The sequence below is a fragment of the Notechis scutatus genome, chromosome 1 (genome assembly GCF_049901735.1).
Source record: "Notechis scutatus isolate UNSWTSFEM ecotype Mainland chromosome 1, rNotScu1.2, whole genome shotgun sequence".
NCBI lineage: Eukaryota > Metazoa > Chordata > Lepidosauria > Squamata > Elapidae > Notechis > Notechis scutatus.
In genome coordinates this window covers 277,067,316-277,087,130 of record NC_142009.1, presented here as the reverse complement: position 1 = coordinate 277,087,130, position 19,815 = coordinate 277,067,316, and the positions used below count along the sequence as shown (strand labels likewise).

The following is a 19,815-nucleotide window of genomic DNA, read 5'->3' as shown; positions in this document are numbered from 1 at the left end:
TCACGGAAGCACTTTTCATCAAAAAGATGGCGGCGCACCTGGGACAGCTCACCTCAGAACAATTCAACAATTCAATTTAACTTGGCTGTGGTGAGATATCCTAGACCTGTCCAAAATATTAGTTTGATAATTCTGGAGACATATTACTGGATGAGCCCAGACTTAAGTGTCCCAATAGGTCGGGGGGGGGGGGGATTAAGTTGGGATCTTCTCCTGAATCATGGCTGCTTACACCCTTCTTAAGTTTGCCAATCTGTCCTACACCTAGAACATTGTTTATCAGAAATTTCAAGATGAAGCATTCATTTTTCAAGTGAACAGATAACTAACTTCCCTTTATCTGATCTACCTAGTTGAGTCTCTGCTTCATCTCACCCACTGCCCTTTTAGTCTACAATAATTCAGTCATTCTTCAAGATTGAAAATCATGAGCAAGAACTTTTGAAATGACAACTACCTTGACCTAACTGGATTTCAGTTCCTTTAGTTCCTCTTTTGAATCAGGAATAATTCTGGTGTCTTGTTGCTCAACTGGCTTCACAACTTCTTCCTTTGAAGTAGAGGGGAATGTCATTTTCTGCTTTCTGTATCTTTACAGCTGGTTTTGTAATTTATTGTCATAAATTACCTTAAAAAGAAAGATGAGAGAATTTTCTGCTTATCTATTTGGAACTGCACTGGACTGAGTATTTATGTTGCAGAGTAGGACTCTACTGTGTTAATGTATATTTTTTGTTTTAAGTAAATGTTTTTTTAAGATTGTAGATCTCACAATAGTGATTCTAGGAAACATATAGGATTAAAATGATACTTAGCCATGTAACCCATAATGCCAAGGACCGAAGCAATACACTGAACTCATAAAGCCAACTCATAAAAACAGCATTGCCAGAAGAACTTGCTTAACCACATTGCACAAGTTTTTGTAGGAACAGCCAAATATTCAGAGTCTTAAAAAACCCAGGTGGGCATGACCAGGGTGGATGTGGCCAGCTTGATGTCACTCATGTCAGGGGCACCTGTGGTGGCCTGAGCACTCTACCAGTGAAAATGGGCTCCCCAGTTCCGTTTTTGGCTGTGATGGCTTCCTGGAACTATCTGCCCTCCCGAGCTCTGTTTTCGCTGGTGGAGGCACTGCGGGCTGGTCCTTCACTGTTTCCAGGGTGGCCCTGGGGGCCAGATCTAAGCACCCTGTGGGCTGGATTCAGCCCATAGGCCTTGAGTTTGACACCCCTGTTCTAAGTGGTGATTAGAGTATTAAGCTGAAAACCAGGATCTCCGATACCCCAGGACTTGGGGCAATGCACAGGTGGCTGGAAGTTGAAATCAGTAATAAATACGGAGATCTCCTGTTCTGAGGGCAACCTACCTCCAGTGACCCACCATATCACCTTCTGCCCACCAGGGGTGGGATTCTACCAGTTCTCACCTATTCGCTAGAACAGGATGTTAACATTCTAAGCAGTTTGGAGAACCGGTTGTTAGAAGAAATTACTGGCCTAATCCTGTAAGGAAGGCAGGAAGGAAACATTCTGGTGTTGCTTACAGAAACTGCCTCTCCATTGACCCTTATTATATTCTTGGCAGGACTAGACTTCCTGTCTCAGGAACTTCTCTGGAGTTTTTTTCCCCTCCTTTGCTGGTACTTTGCTTGTGTGGAGTGACCATTCAAAGTTACAATAGCACTGAAAAAAGTGACTTATGACCATTTTTCATACTTACGACTGTTGCAGCATCCCCACAGACATGAGAGGCCAGGCGAGGAGATGCGTGCCTCGATGTGAGTGATATTGGCCACGCCCAGCCAATAACATGACCACCAAGCCACGCCCACAAACTTAGCCACGCCCACAGAACCAGTTGTTAAAAAATTTGAATCCCACCCCTGCTGCCCACCATCCTAATAGCTTTGCCTGCCTCTTCTTTCTAGCCAACCCAGTTTTCCCCACCTTATCTCTTCCATCCTCAAGCCAAAGGACCCAAACAGACCATCTAAGCCAGGGGTGTCCAACCTTGGCAACTTTAAGACTTGTGGACTTCAACTCCCAGAATTCCTCAGCCAGCAAAGCTGGCTGAGGAATTCTGGGAGTTGAAGTCCACAAGTCCTAAAGTTGCCAAGGTTGGACACCCCTGATCTAAGCTATCAAGCATGATATTGAGAAGCTGGCACTGGTCTTGAAGATGCTTCCCCCTTGCATTTTTTCTTTTGTTTGTAACTGAAATTTCAGTTAGGGTTAAGCACTTGCTGGAAACTGAAAGTATAAGGAGCAGTGCATCAGTATATTACTGGAGAAAGATTCATGGATGTCAGAAAGGCCTCGATCTCTGGAGCTTTCACGTGGCATGGAGGTTGAAATCCCATCCCCATCTTCAGCAGTTGTCTCTTATTTTCTTCTGTGTATGGAAGTTCACACATGTAAGGGTATTTGCATATGACCATGCATGTCAGGCACCTGTTTTTCTGCTTTCTATTGATGAGGCATCTCTGTATATTTGGGAGGTGCCGAATGACAAATGGAGGAACATATGGGCAAAGTATTGTTAGGAGCAGTCAAGCAAAAAAAAAAAAAAAAAAAGACAAGAAGATATTTTAAGAAATGAACTTATATATTTATCATATTTAGAAACCACCCATCACCTCACAAAGTGAGTTTACTTAGTGTTTGGATCAAAACCATACTCAAAACACTAAAGGTATTAAGACATGCATTCAATATTCTGTTCACGGTATTAATTAAACTGGTGCAAGAGATACCAAAGAAGCACTGTGGTGTACAACCTGTAGCCTTAGGGCTGCATTTGCCATCCAAATCCTTTTTCTGAAAATTCCGGGATAGTCCTTGCCAATTTCAGTGGCAAGATTGCTAAAACATTGTTCAGCTGATTTTCTGACATTTTGAGGCAGAACACATGCAAAACCAGTCATTAAATCTTGAAATAAATGCAAACCCTGTTCAGAAATGGAAAGATAAATACTGTAATGAAGGACACCAAATCCAGATCCTGAAAATCTGGAAAATACTGGCCCTATCTATGTGTAGAAGCCCCACCGACTCTGTATGATTTCCTCACATGTTGTGACCATTGGACAGTCCCTGAAATGCTAAATATAGCAAGCCCATCCTGGGTGTTCAAGGCTGCTCTAGGATGCATGTGCACTTAAATTGGCTGAAGAACACTACATCTCCTGGAAATTCAGATATCCGGAATCATTAATTTATCGAGTTTCTACAGTGCCTACAACAAAATGAAACGGCACCAAGTCACATTCTCTTGAAATGTGCACATTTCATATCTCCTGTTGTTATTTTTCCAAATTTAGTCACTGCTTTGTTTCTGGTATGAAACAGTAACTTTTACAGGTCTTTCAAAAACCTGAAGGAAAGGTGCTTTCTCACATACTCCCTTACACATAAATGACTTTGAAAAATAGATGAATTACTTGAAAAGGAAAGTAGTTTAAGATGAATCTCCTTTTTTTTTTTTTTTTTTTGCAACGCAATACAAAAATGTTAAACAAATCTACTTTTGGACTACTGCTCGGTCCTTTTCTCAAGAAGCAAGAAATAAATCTGAAAAAAAAAACAACCAGGTTCTATTGCTTTCCAACAGATAATCATGAATACCCGAATCTGGAAACTATCAATGTTGAAATTCCTGTTGTCAAGAATGGAAGCAGTTAAGACTTCCTTTAAAGTGGATGATGTTGATGTTAGTTATATTTTCCTCTCTTTTCCTTACCTTGTGTTTTAGTTCCTTTGGTTTATTATTCATTGCTTCTTTTCTCCTTTATGTCTAATGTTGCTTATCCCCAACAATGTTTGAGGTATGCAAGCGTGTGCGCACGTAGTCACAAAAATGCACAGAACTTGCAAGAAGAATAAGATTGCTAAGTGAATTAAGCAATATGGGTGCCAATGAACATGATTCTTTCGGAAAATCTTTATGCAGCCATAGGATAGCTGGTCTAATTTGCAGAAGGTTTAGCTGTTGCAGCTCCTCCTTTTTATGTATAGTACATTTGGACACACCCAGGTATTTCAGTTGTCACAGAAATATTACAGGGGAGAGGAAGAAATTTTCCCAACATATATTATACCAGAAGGACACATTGAACTAGAGAATGATTCAGTGGAAGCGGAAGAAGGAGAAGAAGAGAGTTTGGTAATTGTGAAGCTGCTGTCCAAGTAAGGTAGTATTATTATCATGGGCTTGCCTCAATGTAAAATTTGATTGCTCATTGGGATTTGGTCCCAAAATGTTAATATTTCTTAATGATCCAGATAGGTCAAAGGATGTTTTGTGGGTGTTAATTGGTGGAAGATAGTTTTCATGATGCAGATTGTTTTGGAAGGAAGTTACTCTCAGGCCCTTGCAGGACATGATGTGCTATTTCCCTATCTGAGGAAGAAGATTCATAAACCTGTCTTTAGGAGAGAGAATTAGACGCTTTGAAGGAACAGTAACCACATTCTAGTGATCCCTAATGAGGCAATGGTTTTGGTGCTGTTTTGTTTTGTTTTGCTTATCTTCTTCTTATATGAATCCGGCCACTTTTTATTTTACCGTACTTACTTGTTTTTGGTTAGATTTGTATCTTCCCTTTCTTTTAGGAGCTCAAGGTGGCCTACCTAGAATCTCCTCCTTCAATTTTCCTCCAGTGTAATTTATATGAGAAATTTGGGGGAAGTTGGGAGTAACAGAAGCAATAGGAGTAACGATAGACAAAAGCAATTAAGCTACATTTATGAAATAAGCTGCCAAGAAATAGCTTATATCATAAACAGAATTTCAATCCAGATTACAAGAAACCTGGGAATAAGATATTGAAGATAATCTCTTTGGATTAAAACACTTTCCTGACATCTGCTTCCTTTGTTTTGCTCTTTTATGAGAGCTTGACATCAGGCTAGAGAACTCAGCTCTCATTCATGAGCTCATTAGTAAGTCATTCACGTTGAAGAAGATGATTAAGCAACACATAGATTTTAAACTAAAAATATTTTTGTTAGGTATAATACCATAAAATTATGACAAAGGGACTATATACTTAATGTTACATATATTGACAGCAGCAAGAATTGTATTTGTACAATATTGGAAAAATGAGAACACCCGACCAGATGAAAATATAATCCAGAAAATATTGGGCTGTACAGAGATAGATAGATTGACATTGAAAATAAAAGATAAAGGAGACACAGAATACTATTTAATGTGGAATAGGTTTTATCAATATTTAGAGATAAGAGATAGAAATTAGATGAAGAAAGAATATTCTTATGTTTAAGTAAAATATGAATATTGTTCATAATTATATGTATGCCAACATATTTAATAGGAATATAAATAAGTGAATGTGATTATAAATATGGTTAGAATTATTTTGTTATATTATTATTATTATTATTATTATTATTATTATTATTATTATTATTATTATTATTATTATTATTATTATTATTATTATTATTATTACTATTATTATTTAAAAACAAATTTTATTAATTTTCAAAGACAATACACAAACAAACAAAACATAAAACATAAAAACATAAAACATCTTTTCTGAAAGCTGCTTGATCCCGGGTTACATCTCTTCATATAGACACAAATTCAAATTCATGTTCATTTTATATACCATTCCATATCTTATTACCATTTTCCATTTTCTATATAGCTTCTCACCTCTTTTAACTTTCTTAGTTTTATTTTATTTATCTCATCTCAGTTCAAATCATTATGCATATTATTCTTTGTCTGTTCTATTTCCAGCTATCTATTTATCTTTTCTCTTTAAACAAAATTTCTCCTGTACACTAATTGGAGTGTGACGTCTTTAACTCTTTCCCCTAAATTTATAACACTTAGTATAGTACATAAGTTCCATTGGGATTCTGTTTAGTACGTTCTAAAGTTACACATTATATTTTAAAAAAAGAAAAATTTATAAGTATGTAATATAATTAAAACAACTACCCATGCCAATTCAAATCTATCATTAATATTAATATTCATTTAAATCTTAAACATTTTACACATTACTTTTCAATTGAATATCATACTTTTATGGGAACACTTATACTTTCCATAGTTATTTCCCCCCCCACTTCACATCACTTATATTTTAAATCATTGTATCATTAAAATGTTCCCATTTCCTCCTACTTCAATTCTCTCATTTATTTCATTGCCTTCCTTTTATTCACAAAAATTTCACTAAGTTACACTGAATATTTTATCCCATTTTTTGATCATATGTTGTTTCCAATTTTCTAACATTATTTCTAAGTACAAATATAACAATACAATCTTATGTACCTTTGCAGAATCCCTTTTTCAATTAAATTTTACCCATTATCTCTAAATGAATCTTGTTTCTTTACATCTTGCTCCACACCATTGAGGCTTCTCATCCCTTCCTTCCTCCCTTGCTTCTTCTTCTCCCTGCCCTTTTAACCCCCTTGTCTCTCCACCTCTCTTTTCTTCTTCTGCATTCCCCCTTTCTGTTGTTTTCTAACATTATATCCACTTTTCACCTTATTTTTCTCTTTTTTGGTTGTTTTTTTAAATCTTAAAGTCCCCTTTTTCTTTTCCTCCTTCTCCCTTTCTTCCCCAAATAAAGTTACTTGTTCATCAAAGATGGCTTCTTCTTTATCCCAATCATCTTGTTGCGCAGTCAGTTTCTCATAGGTGCAAATCGCCATTTCTAAGAATTGAAAAAGAGTGCCAAGAGAGTCTTTCCCTTCTTGTTCTTCTTTGTATTTTTTTAATTCAATTTTCAATTCATCTACAAGTGATGCCATTGTAGAAAGAATTTTTTTTTCCAAAACAACCACCCAAGTGTTTTTAGTCCTTCAAAGATAATTTCCAAAAGTCCCAAAGTCACCAAACAGTCCAAATAAGCTGTTTCTTTTAGCACTTTCTTCTTTCTTCACTTTCTCTTTCTGGGGTTACTGTTTAGTTGCAAAGTTCCAGTTAAAATGTCTCTTTTAGAAGTCTTGTTAGTATTTAATGATTCTTTAAAATTCTAGGCAATCTCCTCCTTACTTCCAAATCCTGCTCCAATTCTTTTCCTCTCCCTTCCCACTTACAGCAAAAAAATGTTTTTTAAATGTTCAGAAATCCTTATTATCCCTTTAGCATTTAATTATCCAGTTTACCTATTGATGCCAAAGTGGGTTTTTCTGATTTCTCATGTATTTCTGTTCGCTGTCAACATTAGGAAGGAGAGTGAAAAAAAAAGAACTTTCCCTTTTAACTTCCATTCGCCGCTTGTAAATCTCTGGGAACGATGTATCTTTTGCAAATTTTAAGTTCCAGGATTCCTTCGTTGTTGCTTTGTCCTGGTAAGCAAAAAAACTTTTACTTCTTCTTAACTCCTCCTGCACTTTCTTTTCCGGCTGAGCGCTTCTTTGTGGCGGCCATTTCTGACCGCCGCTCTACCGCCTTCGGAAAAGGGGGTTTAGCCGGCTAGGGAAGAGAGGTGCGATTTCTCTTGACCCTGCCAGATCCCCTCTGTCTTCACCACCTTCTATGGAGGTGGCTAGCCCTGAAGCCAGGTGGCTCAGGGCACTCCAGCGGCGAGCGGAGGCAGAAACCACGCACGATCGCGGATTCCTGCCTGCCCCGAAGCGCTGCAAACCGGGCACCATTATATTATTATTATTGCTATCAGTATATGTGTTATCTTTTTTCTTTTTCTATCCTTTTTGTAAAATGATATGCCCGGACAATACACTGTATTCAAAATACTTATATATAAATAAAAAAATAACTTGACTTAAAAAAGGTAATTTATGAGTTCATTAATGCAGAATCTCTTTAAGCATTCTCCATTTTTTCCTTCCAAGCTATTTGTAACCTGGACTGTTCTACCTTTATGACAAGCAATAACCAAACTCCTATCCCATTGTTTGGTTGCTTCTGTTTCTCCTGTTTTGCTAGGCTTCCTACTACAGACTCTGACATTTTGTGAGATGGGTTACACTGGTAGAAAATAGCTGGCCCAAAGTGACTCAGTGACATTCTGGGGCTGATGGCAGCCTGGGTGTTCCCTTTCTGAGTTCAATACCTTAATCCTTGTACCACACTGGCTCACTGTACAAATATAGCCAATTGTGCTTTATTCAATAAATCATAAATGAATGAATGTCTTTGCACAATGTGTAAGTTCTGCTCTATTTACCTTGGCAGAATCCAAACTTGGAGTAGTGCTATGTAATATTATCTCCTTTTCCATCATGCTATTTTTCTTACTAAGATAGATTTTGTAGATTAGGTTATAATTGTCACATCTTGCTTCTGTTGCACTTACTCTTGTACATATATTTCATGTGCTGACCATATGGGAAAGTTGGATCTGCAGAATAATAGCAGCTGTAACGCTTACATTTTATATCTACTCAAAGATACCCATTTCAGTAATGTAGAAATACTAGAAGTACATGATTTAGACCACCTGCCATCATTTCTTCTTCCTATGTAACCAGCCCATTTCCATTTCAAATCTTACTCTTTTGATTGCATTGTGTATTTTCCATTTGTTTTCCAATCCATATGCAGGTCTTCCTATCTTGTCTTGTGATGCTGAGCGTGTATCTTTTCATGGCTCTTTGTGACATTCAGCTACAGATACAGATAATCAGAGTTGTGTGGAAAGGGAACTTCACAAAGACAGTGGTGTCACTCAAGCAGGAAAAGCCCAAAGGGAACATCAGGCCAGCCATAAAACAAACGTGCATAGGAAAAGGAACCAAATAAAAGGTATTAAAGAATCCCTATAGACAAAAGCCCAAGTAATTAAGAAAACTAGACAAATAAGAAAAGGAAACCCTTACAAACACAGGACATACCAAATAAGCAAAACAAACAGACAAAAGACACACAAAAAATATAAATTACAAAAGAGACAGACAGGAGATTGCCACAAAACAAATATGAAAAAAAAAAACCATTATAAAGCTAAAAGAGATTAGGAAAAAAAACCAATAAGACAATCTAACCACCCCACAGAATTTGCCTTCCGCACCCCGTGGAGTTTACCCTCTGGCGGGAATAAAGACAAATCAGTCTCAGGTTAATTATTTACAAATGTTTATGAATAGTAGAAATTATCAAATGACTTTATAATGGAGTTGTTATCAGTTAAACTTGTGTCACTCTCCCAATTTCTCCAATCATTATCTTTTCTCAATTTATATGTAACCATCTTTCTCGTTTATTTGTGAACTCTAGTTTGTCTTCCTTTCATATTATTCAGTTTTATTTCTATTTCCTGGGCAGTCAACATAGATAGTGCTGGCATAGTAACTTAATTTGATGTAAAATTTTAGACTCTGTTGGTGCCTTCTGTAACTCAGTTTCTTTCTTTTTAAGTTCATTGAATATCCTTTTCATATTGTCTTGAGATTTCTTTTCCAAATGGCTATATTGAAGGAAGTAGCCTTTCATCACAGCTTTACTCACTTCCCAAACAGTCATTAAGTCCATATCTTTACCCAAATTACTATTAAGATATTTTAGTTTCTCTTTACAGTCCTTTTCCCCGTCTCTAAAATAGTTTCATTCAATCTCCTTCTATAATGTAAAATCCCTTTTTTAAGTATTGAAACTGGATTATGATCAGAAAAGATTTTAGGCTAAAATTTCCACCTTTGACAATTTGTTAGCTAAACTTTCATATATCCATTTCATATCTTTCTTGAAAATGATTTATGTCATTCTGAATAAAAGTCCTCTAGCCAGTCCATTTTTCTGCCTCCAAGAGTCAAGCAACAGAAAATTGTCCATCAATTCAAAGAAAACTTTCAGTAATTTGCCTTGGGAAGATTTTATCCCTTTAATTGATGTTCTGTCAAAAGCTTGAGAGATGACTTCATTCCAATTAAAGAGGTTGTTTTTACTGTATGTGGTTAATATCTACTGTTCTTATACAAAGAATAAATTGAGATTATACTATTACTATGGAATTTACTACACTGGAAAAAGTTGGGAATCACTGGGGTTTTTTTTTTCTTTCAATTTCCCTCATTTTTTCCCCTTCTCTTTTTCTCTTTACCTCTTTTCCCCATTGTCTTTATTTTCATTTGTATTTTATATTTAAAAAGTGTAATAAAAATTATTATATAAATAAAATTTATGAACAGTAAAAATAATAAATAACATGGATAATTTTATAATAGGAGGAAACTTCAATATTGATCCAAACTGAAATTATATCCAAACAAATAATTTTATAAATCAATATTTTTTCTAATCCAAATCATTTTTCTAGAACAAAAAAGATTGAAAATGTTTTCATCAAACTGATGCTTCAAGTTTGGAAGAATAGCTTAAAGGATACTTCTCCTTCAGTAACATGTGTAGATTAAATGATACTTCTCGTTCAATAACATGTGTAGATTAGGATAATCATTATGGTTTGGCTAAAATGAATTTTTTGACAAAGTACAATCTTTATAGTCCCAAAAGATGCTTTTTTCAAACTGCAACTGGACTTTCTTGATTTTTCTTGAAGATGTTTTAAGAGAGGTCCTTGGTAGTCTCTGAGCTTGCTTGTTTTCTTGCAGAAGTTTCATTACCCAAACTAGGTCACATCATTGGAGTAAAATGTTTCAAGAAAAATGTTCAGCCATTGGGGGTTAATCTGTGTGTTTGTAGTCACCTGAACCAGAGTGGAAATGAATGTGGAATCTTTATAGGGCTGCTGAGAGATCGTACTGTAAATAGGAGGCCCCACATTATGCTAACATTAACCCACAGGTGGCTTCAATGACCACAGGGTGTTGATGACTGGCTGAGTACCAAGATTATAAATGCTTTCTTTTCTCACCAGTTAGAACTGAAGAAATTTGTTGGATGAGAAGTGAAATGTCTTTAAGAAAAAAATCAAGAAAGACACCTACAATCTTTATACACTAAAACAAAGGTCTCCAAACTTGGCAACTTTAAGACTTGTGGACTTCAACTCCCAGAATTCTGGCTGGAGAAAACCCGGACTAAAAGATCAGCTCATCAGCTCCTGGTGGATGTCTTTCCTTGGCAAGGAGCCACACCTAAATCCTATTGTCTTCTGATACTACAAGCATTCCTAATGGCTGCTAGTAGTAATCTTCTACAGCAAGTATTCTTTGACACATTTGGAAGTGCTACAGCCAGGATCTGTTGTTTTCTCTGCCGATACTAAGGCTCATTTATGTGGTTTCTTGGTTGGCAGATTTCCTGGCTTGCTCTAGAAGATGATGGACCCTCAAAAAAAATCTGTAAATAGGTCAAATCCATACTAAAATGGCATAAACTCATATCTACCCATTCTAAGCATGCAAAACTACATGAACTTAGCAACTGAATTATTTCTCCCAAATGAAACATTGAACACAAAAGATATCACTTTTAGAAATAAAGAAATTTCCAAAACTTGGAAGAGCATGCAGACCTGACAGGAACTGAGGGGAAAGTTTAAATGGTCATAATTCCAATTCAAATGAATGAAGAGCTTAGGTTAAATTCAGAAGATCCTCTTCTTTGGTCTTCATGCTACCAGAAGCCTTTCAAAGCTCTCTCCAACAAAAAGAAAACAGGCCAGGTCCTCTTGCTACCTCCCTGAAATTTTGTGAAATATCAAATATTGACTGAGCAAACAAAACCTGCTGAAACTAGCAGTTGTTTCAAGAATGGAAGCTCCTTAGAATGCCATTCTTTGTCTCTCTGATGGATTTCCCTGTAAAAAAACAAACAAAAACAGAAAGCAAGAAAACACCAGTTGGGCATACATGGCAAACTGTGTTGTTTGGATTCCCTGTAAAATTCCATAGAGGAAGCAAAGTGATGACATAGTTTATGCTTTGCCCAGAGGTCACATAGGAGATAGATGGAATCAAGGGAGTATTTGTGTATTAAAATCCATATTCCCTCTATCACTTTTAAGAGATTTATCATGCAAAGTAAATAGGTTGCCTGTCATTTTTGCCCCACATTAGAGCTTTTAGCTATAGGAAGTATGATAGTTTTACATACACAACAGGTATGACTACAGGTTTCTGATTTTCATGCTGGAAGGAGGAGAAACTCTGATTTAGCAGATGGATCCTGTGCTGAATCAAAGTGACAGGATCCTCAACTGATGGAATTAACTCGTGGTTGATGGGAATCACTTTGCTTATATTATTGAGATGCGATGCTCTGATCCAGATTTCATTTTTCTTGTTTCTTCTAGCTCTGAATCCAAAGGAGAGTCTGTGTCTCTGCAGAAAAGCAGGAAAGCCTTAGGGTGGCCCCAGAGTGCCTCAGAGATTGCTACAAAGTTATAGGATATATAATATGGCTGAAGGAGAAAATTATTAAATAGGTTGAATCAACACAATTGTAATGAATTGTACTATTTAGCTTAAGTCCGGTGTACTTTTTGTCTTCATTGTGCCCATTTCTTTTGTTCTGTATCCCACTTATTTTTTGGAGTGCTGCCTGAGATATTGCACTGAGAGGTCAAGGGTAGAAGCCCAAGGGTTGCGCTTCCTAATGTTGCTTTATCATATCAAATATTGTTTATGTGTATATAGCAATAGCAATAGCACTTGGACTTATATACTGCTTCACAGTGCTTTAATAGCCCTAAGCGGTTTACAGAGTCAACATATTGCCCCCAACAATTTGGGTCCTCACTTTACCCACCTCGGAAGGATGGAAGGCTGAGTCAACCATGAGCCGGTGAGACTCAAACTGCCAAACTTCTGGCAGCCGGCAATCAGCAGAAGTAGCCTGCAGTACTGCATTCTAACCACTGCGCCACCACGGCTCTTAATGTACATATACAGTATGTTTGTATGTAAAACAATGAAAATCTCCTTTGACAAATTGCAAAGTTCATCTTGTGTGATGTTACATTTTTGAAGTCCTTTTAACAACATGCCTATTATATTTCTGGTTGTTTAGAATCTAACCTAAAAAGGTTACAGCATTTGGCCTGTTAAGAAACCATAATGACTCACCTGCTTGAAAAGTTGTTCATTTTCCTCCTGCTTTGTGCACTGCTGGGATTATTTTTTTCTATTCAATGGCACACAGAAATGACAGGTAAGACAATGGATGATGAATTAACAGAATTCCTGTTATCCAGGATGTGGGTGGGGTGCAGTTGGTCAATCTCTTGGAGTTTGTAGCAATCCAGCCACCACGCGAAGAAATAATTCAGCAAGATTCATTATATAGCAGAAACCTCTTTATATACAATAATATAAAACAAGATGCATGTATAGAATATCCTTGCAGCTCTTGCAATGTGATAGAGAGAAGAAGTAGCAAGTACAAGAAGAAGCACTAGAACTCTCAAGCAAAGGCAAAATGAACTCATTTATACACAGAACGGTTAATTAAGCTAAGCCACACTCAAGCTCCAAGTCAGAGGTGGTATTCAGCAGGTTCTGACCAGTTCTGGAGAACCGATAGCGGAAATTTTGAGTAGTTCGGAGAACCAGCAAATACCACCTCTGACTGGAGATTTTACAGCATCCTTCCCCTGCCACGCCCACCAAGCCACGGCCACAGAACTGGTAGTAAAATTTTTTGAATCCCACCACTGCACCATCTCGCATGGCTCATACAACAAATCCTGTGTCTCAATCACCTAACAGTCCCGATTGGCTGACTTGTTGCCATGCCTATTCCAGTTCATGAATCCTTATACACCGACACAATCATGTTTATTTTCCAGTAAAGTAGATATTAAAAAATAGGTAAATATGATAGAGGAGTGGAACTGTGTAAATATTACACTCAGAGGCAGAATAAGGAAATAACTAAGAATGAAAGAGAAGGATGGGAAATATGTGTTGAAATCAATGTCAAATACATTCAGAAAGAATAAGTTGTATTGTGTCTTGTAGTTCTGGACAAATATGTGTTGATAGATTATAAGATCACAGAATGTACTATGACTTCTGTTCCTCTTCATGCGGTTTTGAATAGCAAATTACGCAAAAACTAAACAAGCACTTACTCTACAGACATAATCACAAACAGAATTGTTAGCAGCCATAATCATCTCTAAATTTGCAAAGACCCATAGGCTTACCATCCTTTCTAAACATGAAATCTGTTCTCACAGAAACGTACATATGCCGTTAAATTTTCACAGCTTCTTTTTAAAATAAATGTTAAAGAATAAAATCAATGACTAGACAAAGGAAAAGAAGAAAATGATAAAAAGGCACAGTAAAAGGAAAATGAAATCTCAATAACTAAACAGATTACAATTGTTGTAACATTTAAAATTCATTATTTCAATGATCACTTAAACATATAAAATCAATCATATTATTTCAAAAAATAATTTCAAGGCAAAAAAAAAGAAAACCCTTATAAATAGTAAGAAAAACAATATTAAATTCTAGATTCCCTCCCAATGTACCCAATCAGTGATTTCATTAAATTATTTATAAACATTGTAGTAGCTTCTGGTTACTATCTTGATATCAACTATTTTCCCCTTAAAAACTGTAGTCTAAGTCTTTGAGGTGACTTTGTTATATGATTTGGAATATATAAGGAAGCCATTCTTGCTTACGTTTAGTCAAAATTCTACTGCATCCAGAGTTACCATAGGGTAACACTATACGGCTTACAGTTACATCTAAGTTAAAACATAAAAAATTAAAATCAAACTTTAAAACCAAAAACACATGGAGAGGGAGGGTAATTTCCTACCCAGATGCAGAATTTTATTTTTCCTCCTGTTCGCTTTTATCTTGTTCACTGGAACTCAGTGCTCCAGGCTATCTAATGAAATTTATCTCATTGATCCAAAGTGTTAACTGCCTCTCCCCCGGCTTTATGCCATCTGCATGCCATCTGCAAACCCTTAATTTATCATTTCAGGTCTCTCATTCAAGTCATTGATAATAAATGTGAACTAACTCCAAGTCACAGCTCTGTAGCCAGGGGTGGGATTCTACCGGTTCGGACCGGTTGTATAGAACTGGTTGTTATGATTCTGCGTCATTCGGAGAACCGGCAAATTGTGCCCCTGGCTGGCCCTTCACCTCCCTATCCAGTCAGTGCTTATCGCACATGCGCGACATCAAGCGCATGCCCGACGTCGCTGACAATGTTCTCCCTCGCCCAGTCACTCCTTAAGGTATTTCTTTTTTTCCCTTCCTGACGATCAGCTGTTCTGATGATGAGCTGTGCCAGGATCCCCCTCGCTGTCTTACTGCTTCACCCAGGAGGCTTCCCTGATGCCCAGGAGGCAAAAAGGGGGCACACAGGGGCGGGGGTGGGTGGGTGCTGCGCACCTCCCCTGTCTCCATTTTTTGCCGTCCAGTGCCCCAGGGTAGCCTTCTGGGAGCAAAAACGTCTGCCCAGGAGGCTTCCTTGAGGCCCAGGAGGCAAAAAAAGGAGGGATGCTGCAAAAAAGCCACGCCCACCCAGTCACATGGCCACGCCCACCTAGCTATGCCCAGAGACCCGGTTGTTAAAAAAATTTGAATCCCACCCCTATCTGTAGCCTTCTATTCAATATGTTGGAGATGGGGGAGGCTTGAAGGAAACTGAAAGAGCCATGTAAGTAAATGAGGAAGTGAACCTGGGATTGCTGCTTACACTAGGGAAAAGCACCTGCAGCCAGGCAGAAATACTACCCACTCCACTCCCCAAGGCACAACAAACACAGCTCGTGACCCCCCCCTCCCCCGAAAGGCCAAAATCTTAAGAGATGGACTCGTGTATGGATGTGTGCGTTCATTTATGCATTCACAAGTTTACTTTGAAGCATCCATGTTAGGTTTCCAGCTGGCTGGCTAATTGATCCACACCCTGGCACTTTCAAGGATGTGAAGATGTTTGTAAGCAGCCTCACCCTACCCAGGCCCTTGCTTACAAAAATAAACACTAAGAGTGCCTGTTGGGGTGTAAGAGAAGAGGAGATAAGAACCCAGCAAGCAGATGGGAAGCAGAGAAACAATGTTTGGAGGTTGACAGCTCCAAGTTTGGAGATTGATAGCAGGCAGGTGGGTTATCAATCATTTGCCAGACCAGAAGCGACAGTAAGTGACATATCCTGGTGGGATTCTTGCCTGGAGTTTGGATTGGGAGCTTAGCTGGAGTGCAACAATGCTTAAGAGCAGAGTTTGGAGCTTGGCAGCAACTAGAAAAGGGGCAACCACATTATGGCAGCACCTCATTGCAACTAGCCCAAGTACATTTAGAAGGAGGCAAAGGTTGTATACCACTTAACTTTGAGACATTTGTTTGAACTGAGTATAAAGGGCTACGCATTAAAGATGTATTTACATAACAATGTCAACTTGTAAAGCCTAGAAGAGTACAGGTAACGCATAGTGACATCCTGGTTGATGACGGTGTGTGCTGCAATAAAGCATTGTGTATAGAGCTGCTACACTGAGGTGTGTTCAATCCCAGAAAAGCAAAGAACCCTCACAAATTGGAATGCTTGGAAACATCCCCATGATTTCATTTCTATCTCAGAAGAAAAAGTAATTAATTAATCATTTAGCAATTACTTCCCATAACACTGTTCACCAGGTATAATTAAAATATTGCTGAACTAAAATCCACCAAATTCCCATCCAAACATGGCATACAGGATTGCAGATCTGATTTTTTTTAAGCTGTTACTTTTAAAAAAAAGTCTCAACGAAGTTTGAATTTTTCTTCTAGATCATAAAGAAGATTGGCTGAAAATGCAAAATGATCGTCAAACCATATTGGATTCCATCTGCCTGAGCAAGAATTTAACAAATTTAAAAAGAAAGCTGGATGAACATGTGGCTAGACAGCTCTTTGTGGATGAGAACTACAAATTTATCTATTGTGAGGTGCCAAAAGTAGGCTGTACTAATTGGAAGAAAATTGTTTTGCTACTCACGCTGAACCTGAGCAGGCACGCCTTTGAAGTAAGCCAGGATGAGATTCATAAAACAAACCTTCTAAAGCGGTTGAGTTCTTATCCATCTAAACAACAAGCAAAACTTTTGAACTCCTTTACAAAAGTGATGTTTACCAGGCATCCTCTAGAAAGATTGGTCTCTGCTTACAGAGACAAATTATTGCATGATGAACCTTACTATCGTACCACAGTGGCAAATGAGATTAAAGCCATGTTTAGGAAGGACAACAATTTTACAGGGGCTGTGACTTTTCAAGAGTTTGTAAACTATGTTGTGACAAGAAGTAATGAGTATTTGGATGTACATTGGAAACCAATGTTCCAGTTGTGTGATCCCTGCAATATTCACTATGACATTCTGGGAAAGTATGAGACGCTGGGGGAGGATGTCAGTCATACTCTCAGCAGAATTGGAGTTACAGAGATAGTCCGTTACCCAGACAGTAAGTTTTATACACAAAGGACAAACAAGAAGCTCACTATCCAATATCTAAAAAAACTGGATTGGAACCAAATGGAGAAACTCATGAAACTTTATCAGCCAGATTTCTCTTTATTTAATTACACTTTTACTGTTGAAATGGAAATGACATTTTCAGGCTAAGTCATACCTCTATTTTCTGCATACCTACCTTTGGGAGTAAGGCAAGAACTTGCTAGGAAAAAAAACACACTTTTTAAGATGATATATATTTTAAAAAAATACATTTCTTTAGGTGGCTATCTGTTTCTAAGTTGCCTCCTTTAAAATGTTCACTTGGTGCCTTCACTGACTTCATTTAGATGTCAAATATTTTATTTCATTATTCTGTAGATTTGATTTTACTGATAACTAGCCTTATTTTAGCACACCTAAACCATACTTTGCTATTTATTTATGCATCATACTATGCTTTACTGCAAATCGAAGTGTCTGGATCTATTCATTGCATTAGGTAACAAGCAAACAGATCACAATTTAAATAGCTGCGTGAACCTTGACACTGAGCACTGGAAATTTATTTCCAGTTTATGACTTGCATATTGAATACGACTAGCATGCAAAAACATGTTGCTTATATACTTTAACAAGCATTCACCAGATACTGTCTCTGTATATATTTGATATTTTGTTTTTATGTGTTAGTATATGAATGTTGTGCTTCTGAAAAATAAATTCACCTTGAAATGCATCTTAGTATGTTGAGTGGACTTTGCATGGAAGATGCATTGTATAAATTTGCATTTGGGTATGATTGCATTAATAGGATGTTAATTAGTATCCTATTAAATATATCTCTCTTCTCCCTTTTCATCCATCACATGTCCCTCTGAACTTCCACAAAAGAGTCTCCAACTTTCCGGGACAATTTTGGAGGCCATAGCAGAAGATGCAAGGAGAAGGGAATTTATTCTAGTACTAGTCTATATAATACTAAATCTCTAGTTGTCATTATCTTTAGCTGGGTTAAACTTTGCATCATAGGACAACAATTTTGGAACCAAAGTACTTCAAATGGGCTCACATACAGAACGTATCCAAAATCCAGGGACCCATGACTCTTATGGAAATTGAATTTGGGAAAGTTTGGGCTGCTTCCATGCTACTGGCTGCTGTTGCATTGCTGGGCTGTTGCTGCAGTCACATGATGCTCATTCTGAACATTTCATGACAGTTTCCCAGCCACTTTCGCAGTCCTTTGTTCCTTACCCTAGCATCAGCAAGGAATTGATTCAGCGTGTAGCTTTTAAAGAAGCAACAATTTGAAAGTACACGAAGAAAAGCCTGGATATTTTTATTAGTTTATGACCCCCTTCTTTGGTATACAAACATGCTCGTGTATCTATATACCATCTTTGTTCAGGAACTTAAGGCCCATCCATCCTCCTATATTTCTTCACAACAGCCCTATGAGGTAGGATGAGCTGGAAAAAAAATCACCAAATGAGCTGCTGTGGCTGCAGATGGAGCAGAAACTGTATCCTCTCTGGTATCAGTCAAATACATTGGCCACTATGCCTTAGTCTTTGCCTATCCTGTTTCACTTTTCAACTACACTACTCTGAAGCTGAGAGTAGACTAGCCCCTCCTTCAATCATCAGAAATCGGATAGACCAGTCCTACCCTAGCCCTCAGGAATCTCATGTTCCTTTTTTAAACTGTCTCTGACAGCTTCTACAACTCAACAAAGAAAAGATTTAGGGATTCTGCTGTCATGGTTCCGAGGGATGCCCTAATTAATTCATGAGCCTCGAGCCAATCCATCAATTCTCCCCCCCTCCTGCCTATGGCAACTCAAGAGCAGGCCAGGAATGCTTTACGAGTTGAGATCGAAACTGTTCTGAGGTGAGAACGGCAGTGTATAATAATGTGGTAAAATAATAAATTAAATTAAATTAATTATCATCAGCATAATTATGCCATGTGAAAAGAGAGGGAATAAAATGGTCGAGAGATGACACCAAACGTCATTGGGATGTGCTAGGAAGGAGGAGAGATGAAGAAATGGAGGATGAAAGAGCTTCATATTTCCAGAATAATAAAAAGGTACAGAATGAGGAAGTAAGAAAAGGTGAAAGAGGAAAGGGAAGATCAACGACAACAAGTGGCAAATACCGATTACTGTGAGAATTCCTCAACATGAGAATACCTGCCTTCAACAAGACCAAAATATCAAAAAGTGAGGCAAAATGCACCATTTGCTAAGATATTTTTTTGATGTTGGTGCTTTAGCCAAAGTCTGCCCTCACTGTTGTGTGTTCCTTTTCTCAGTTGCTTTTTGAAAAAGGTCAAGTTTCGCTGTATGGCTCCCTTGGCTGGGAAACGGAGATGAATACTGCCCCCTAGTGAGAGATACGACCAGATAGGGGAAATTTTTGTCTTTACCCTTTTTACTGTATAAAGAGAAAGGTCAGGCCAGGCAATTTGTAAC

The 19,815-nt window shown here is 37.6% G+C and overlaps 1 protein-coding gene and 1 long non-coding RNA gene across 3 annotated transcripts; both read left to right on the top strand.

Annotated features, from left to right (window-relative positions):
* Positions 1 to 4,033: 4,033 nt before the first annotated feature.
* Positions 4,034 to 18,075, top strand: LOC113410149 (carbohydrate sulfotransferase 9-like). 2 transcript variants are annotated; one of them, XM_026664593.2, is made up of 3 exons: positions 4,034 to 4,187; positions 12,934 to 13,074; positions 16,675 to 18,075. In XM_026664593.2, the coding sequence occupies exons 2-3, from the start codon at positions 12,981 to 12,983 to the stop codon at positions 17,505 to 17,507; spliced, it is 927 nt and encodes a 308-aa protein (XP_026520378.1). In that variant the 5' UTR covers positions 4,034 to 4,187; positions 12,934 to 12,980; the 3' UTR covers positions 17,508 to 18,075. The 2 variants fall into 2 exon arrangements, with proteins under 2 accessions (XP_026520378.1, XP_026520379.1); XM_026664594.2 differs by having other exon boundaries at positions 4,040 to 4,192.
* On the top strand, positions 5,497 to 7,233 carry LOC148133394 (uncharacterized). The gene is made up of 2 exons (XR_015746735.1): positions 5,497 to 6,971; positions 7,009 to 7,233. It is a non-coding gene; the product is annotated as an uncharacterized LOC148133394 (long non-coding RNA).
* Positions 18,076 to 19,815: the final 1,740 nt, after the last annotated feature.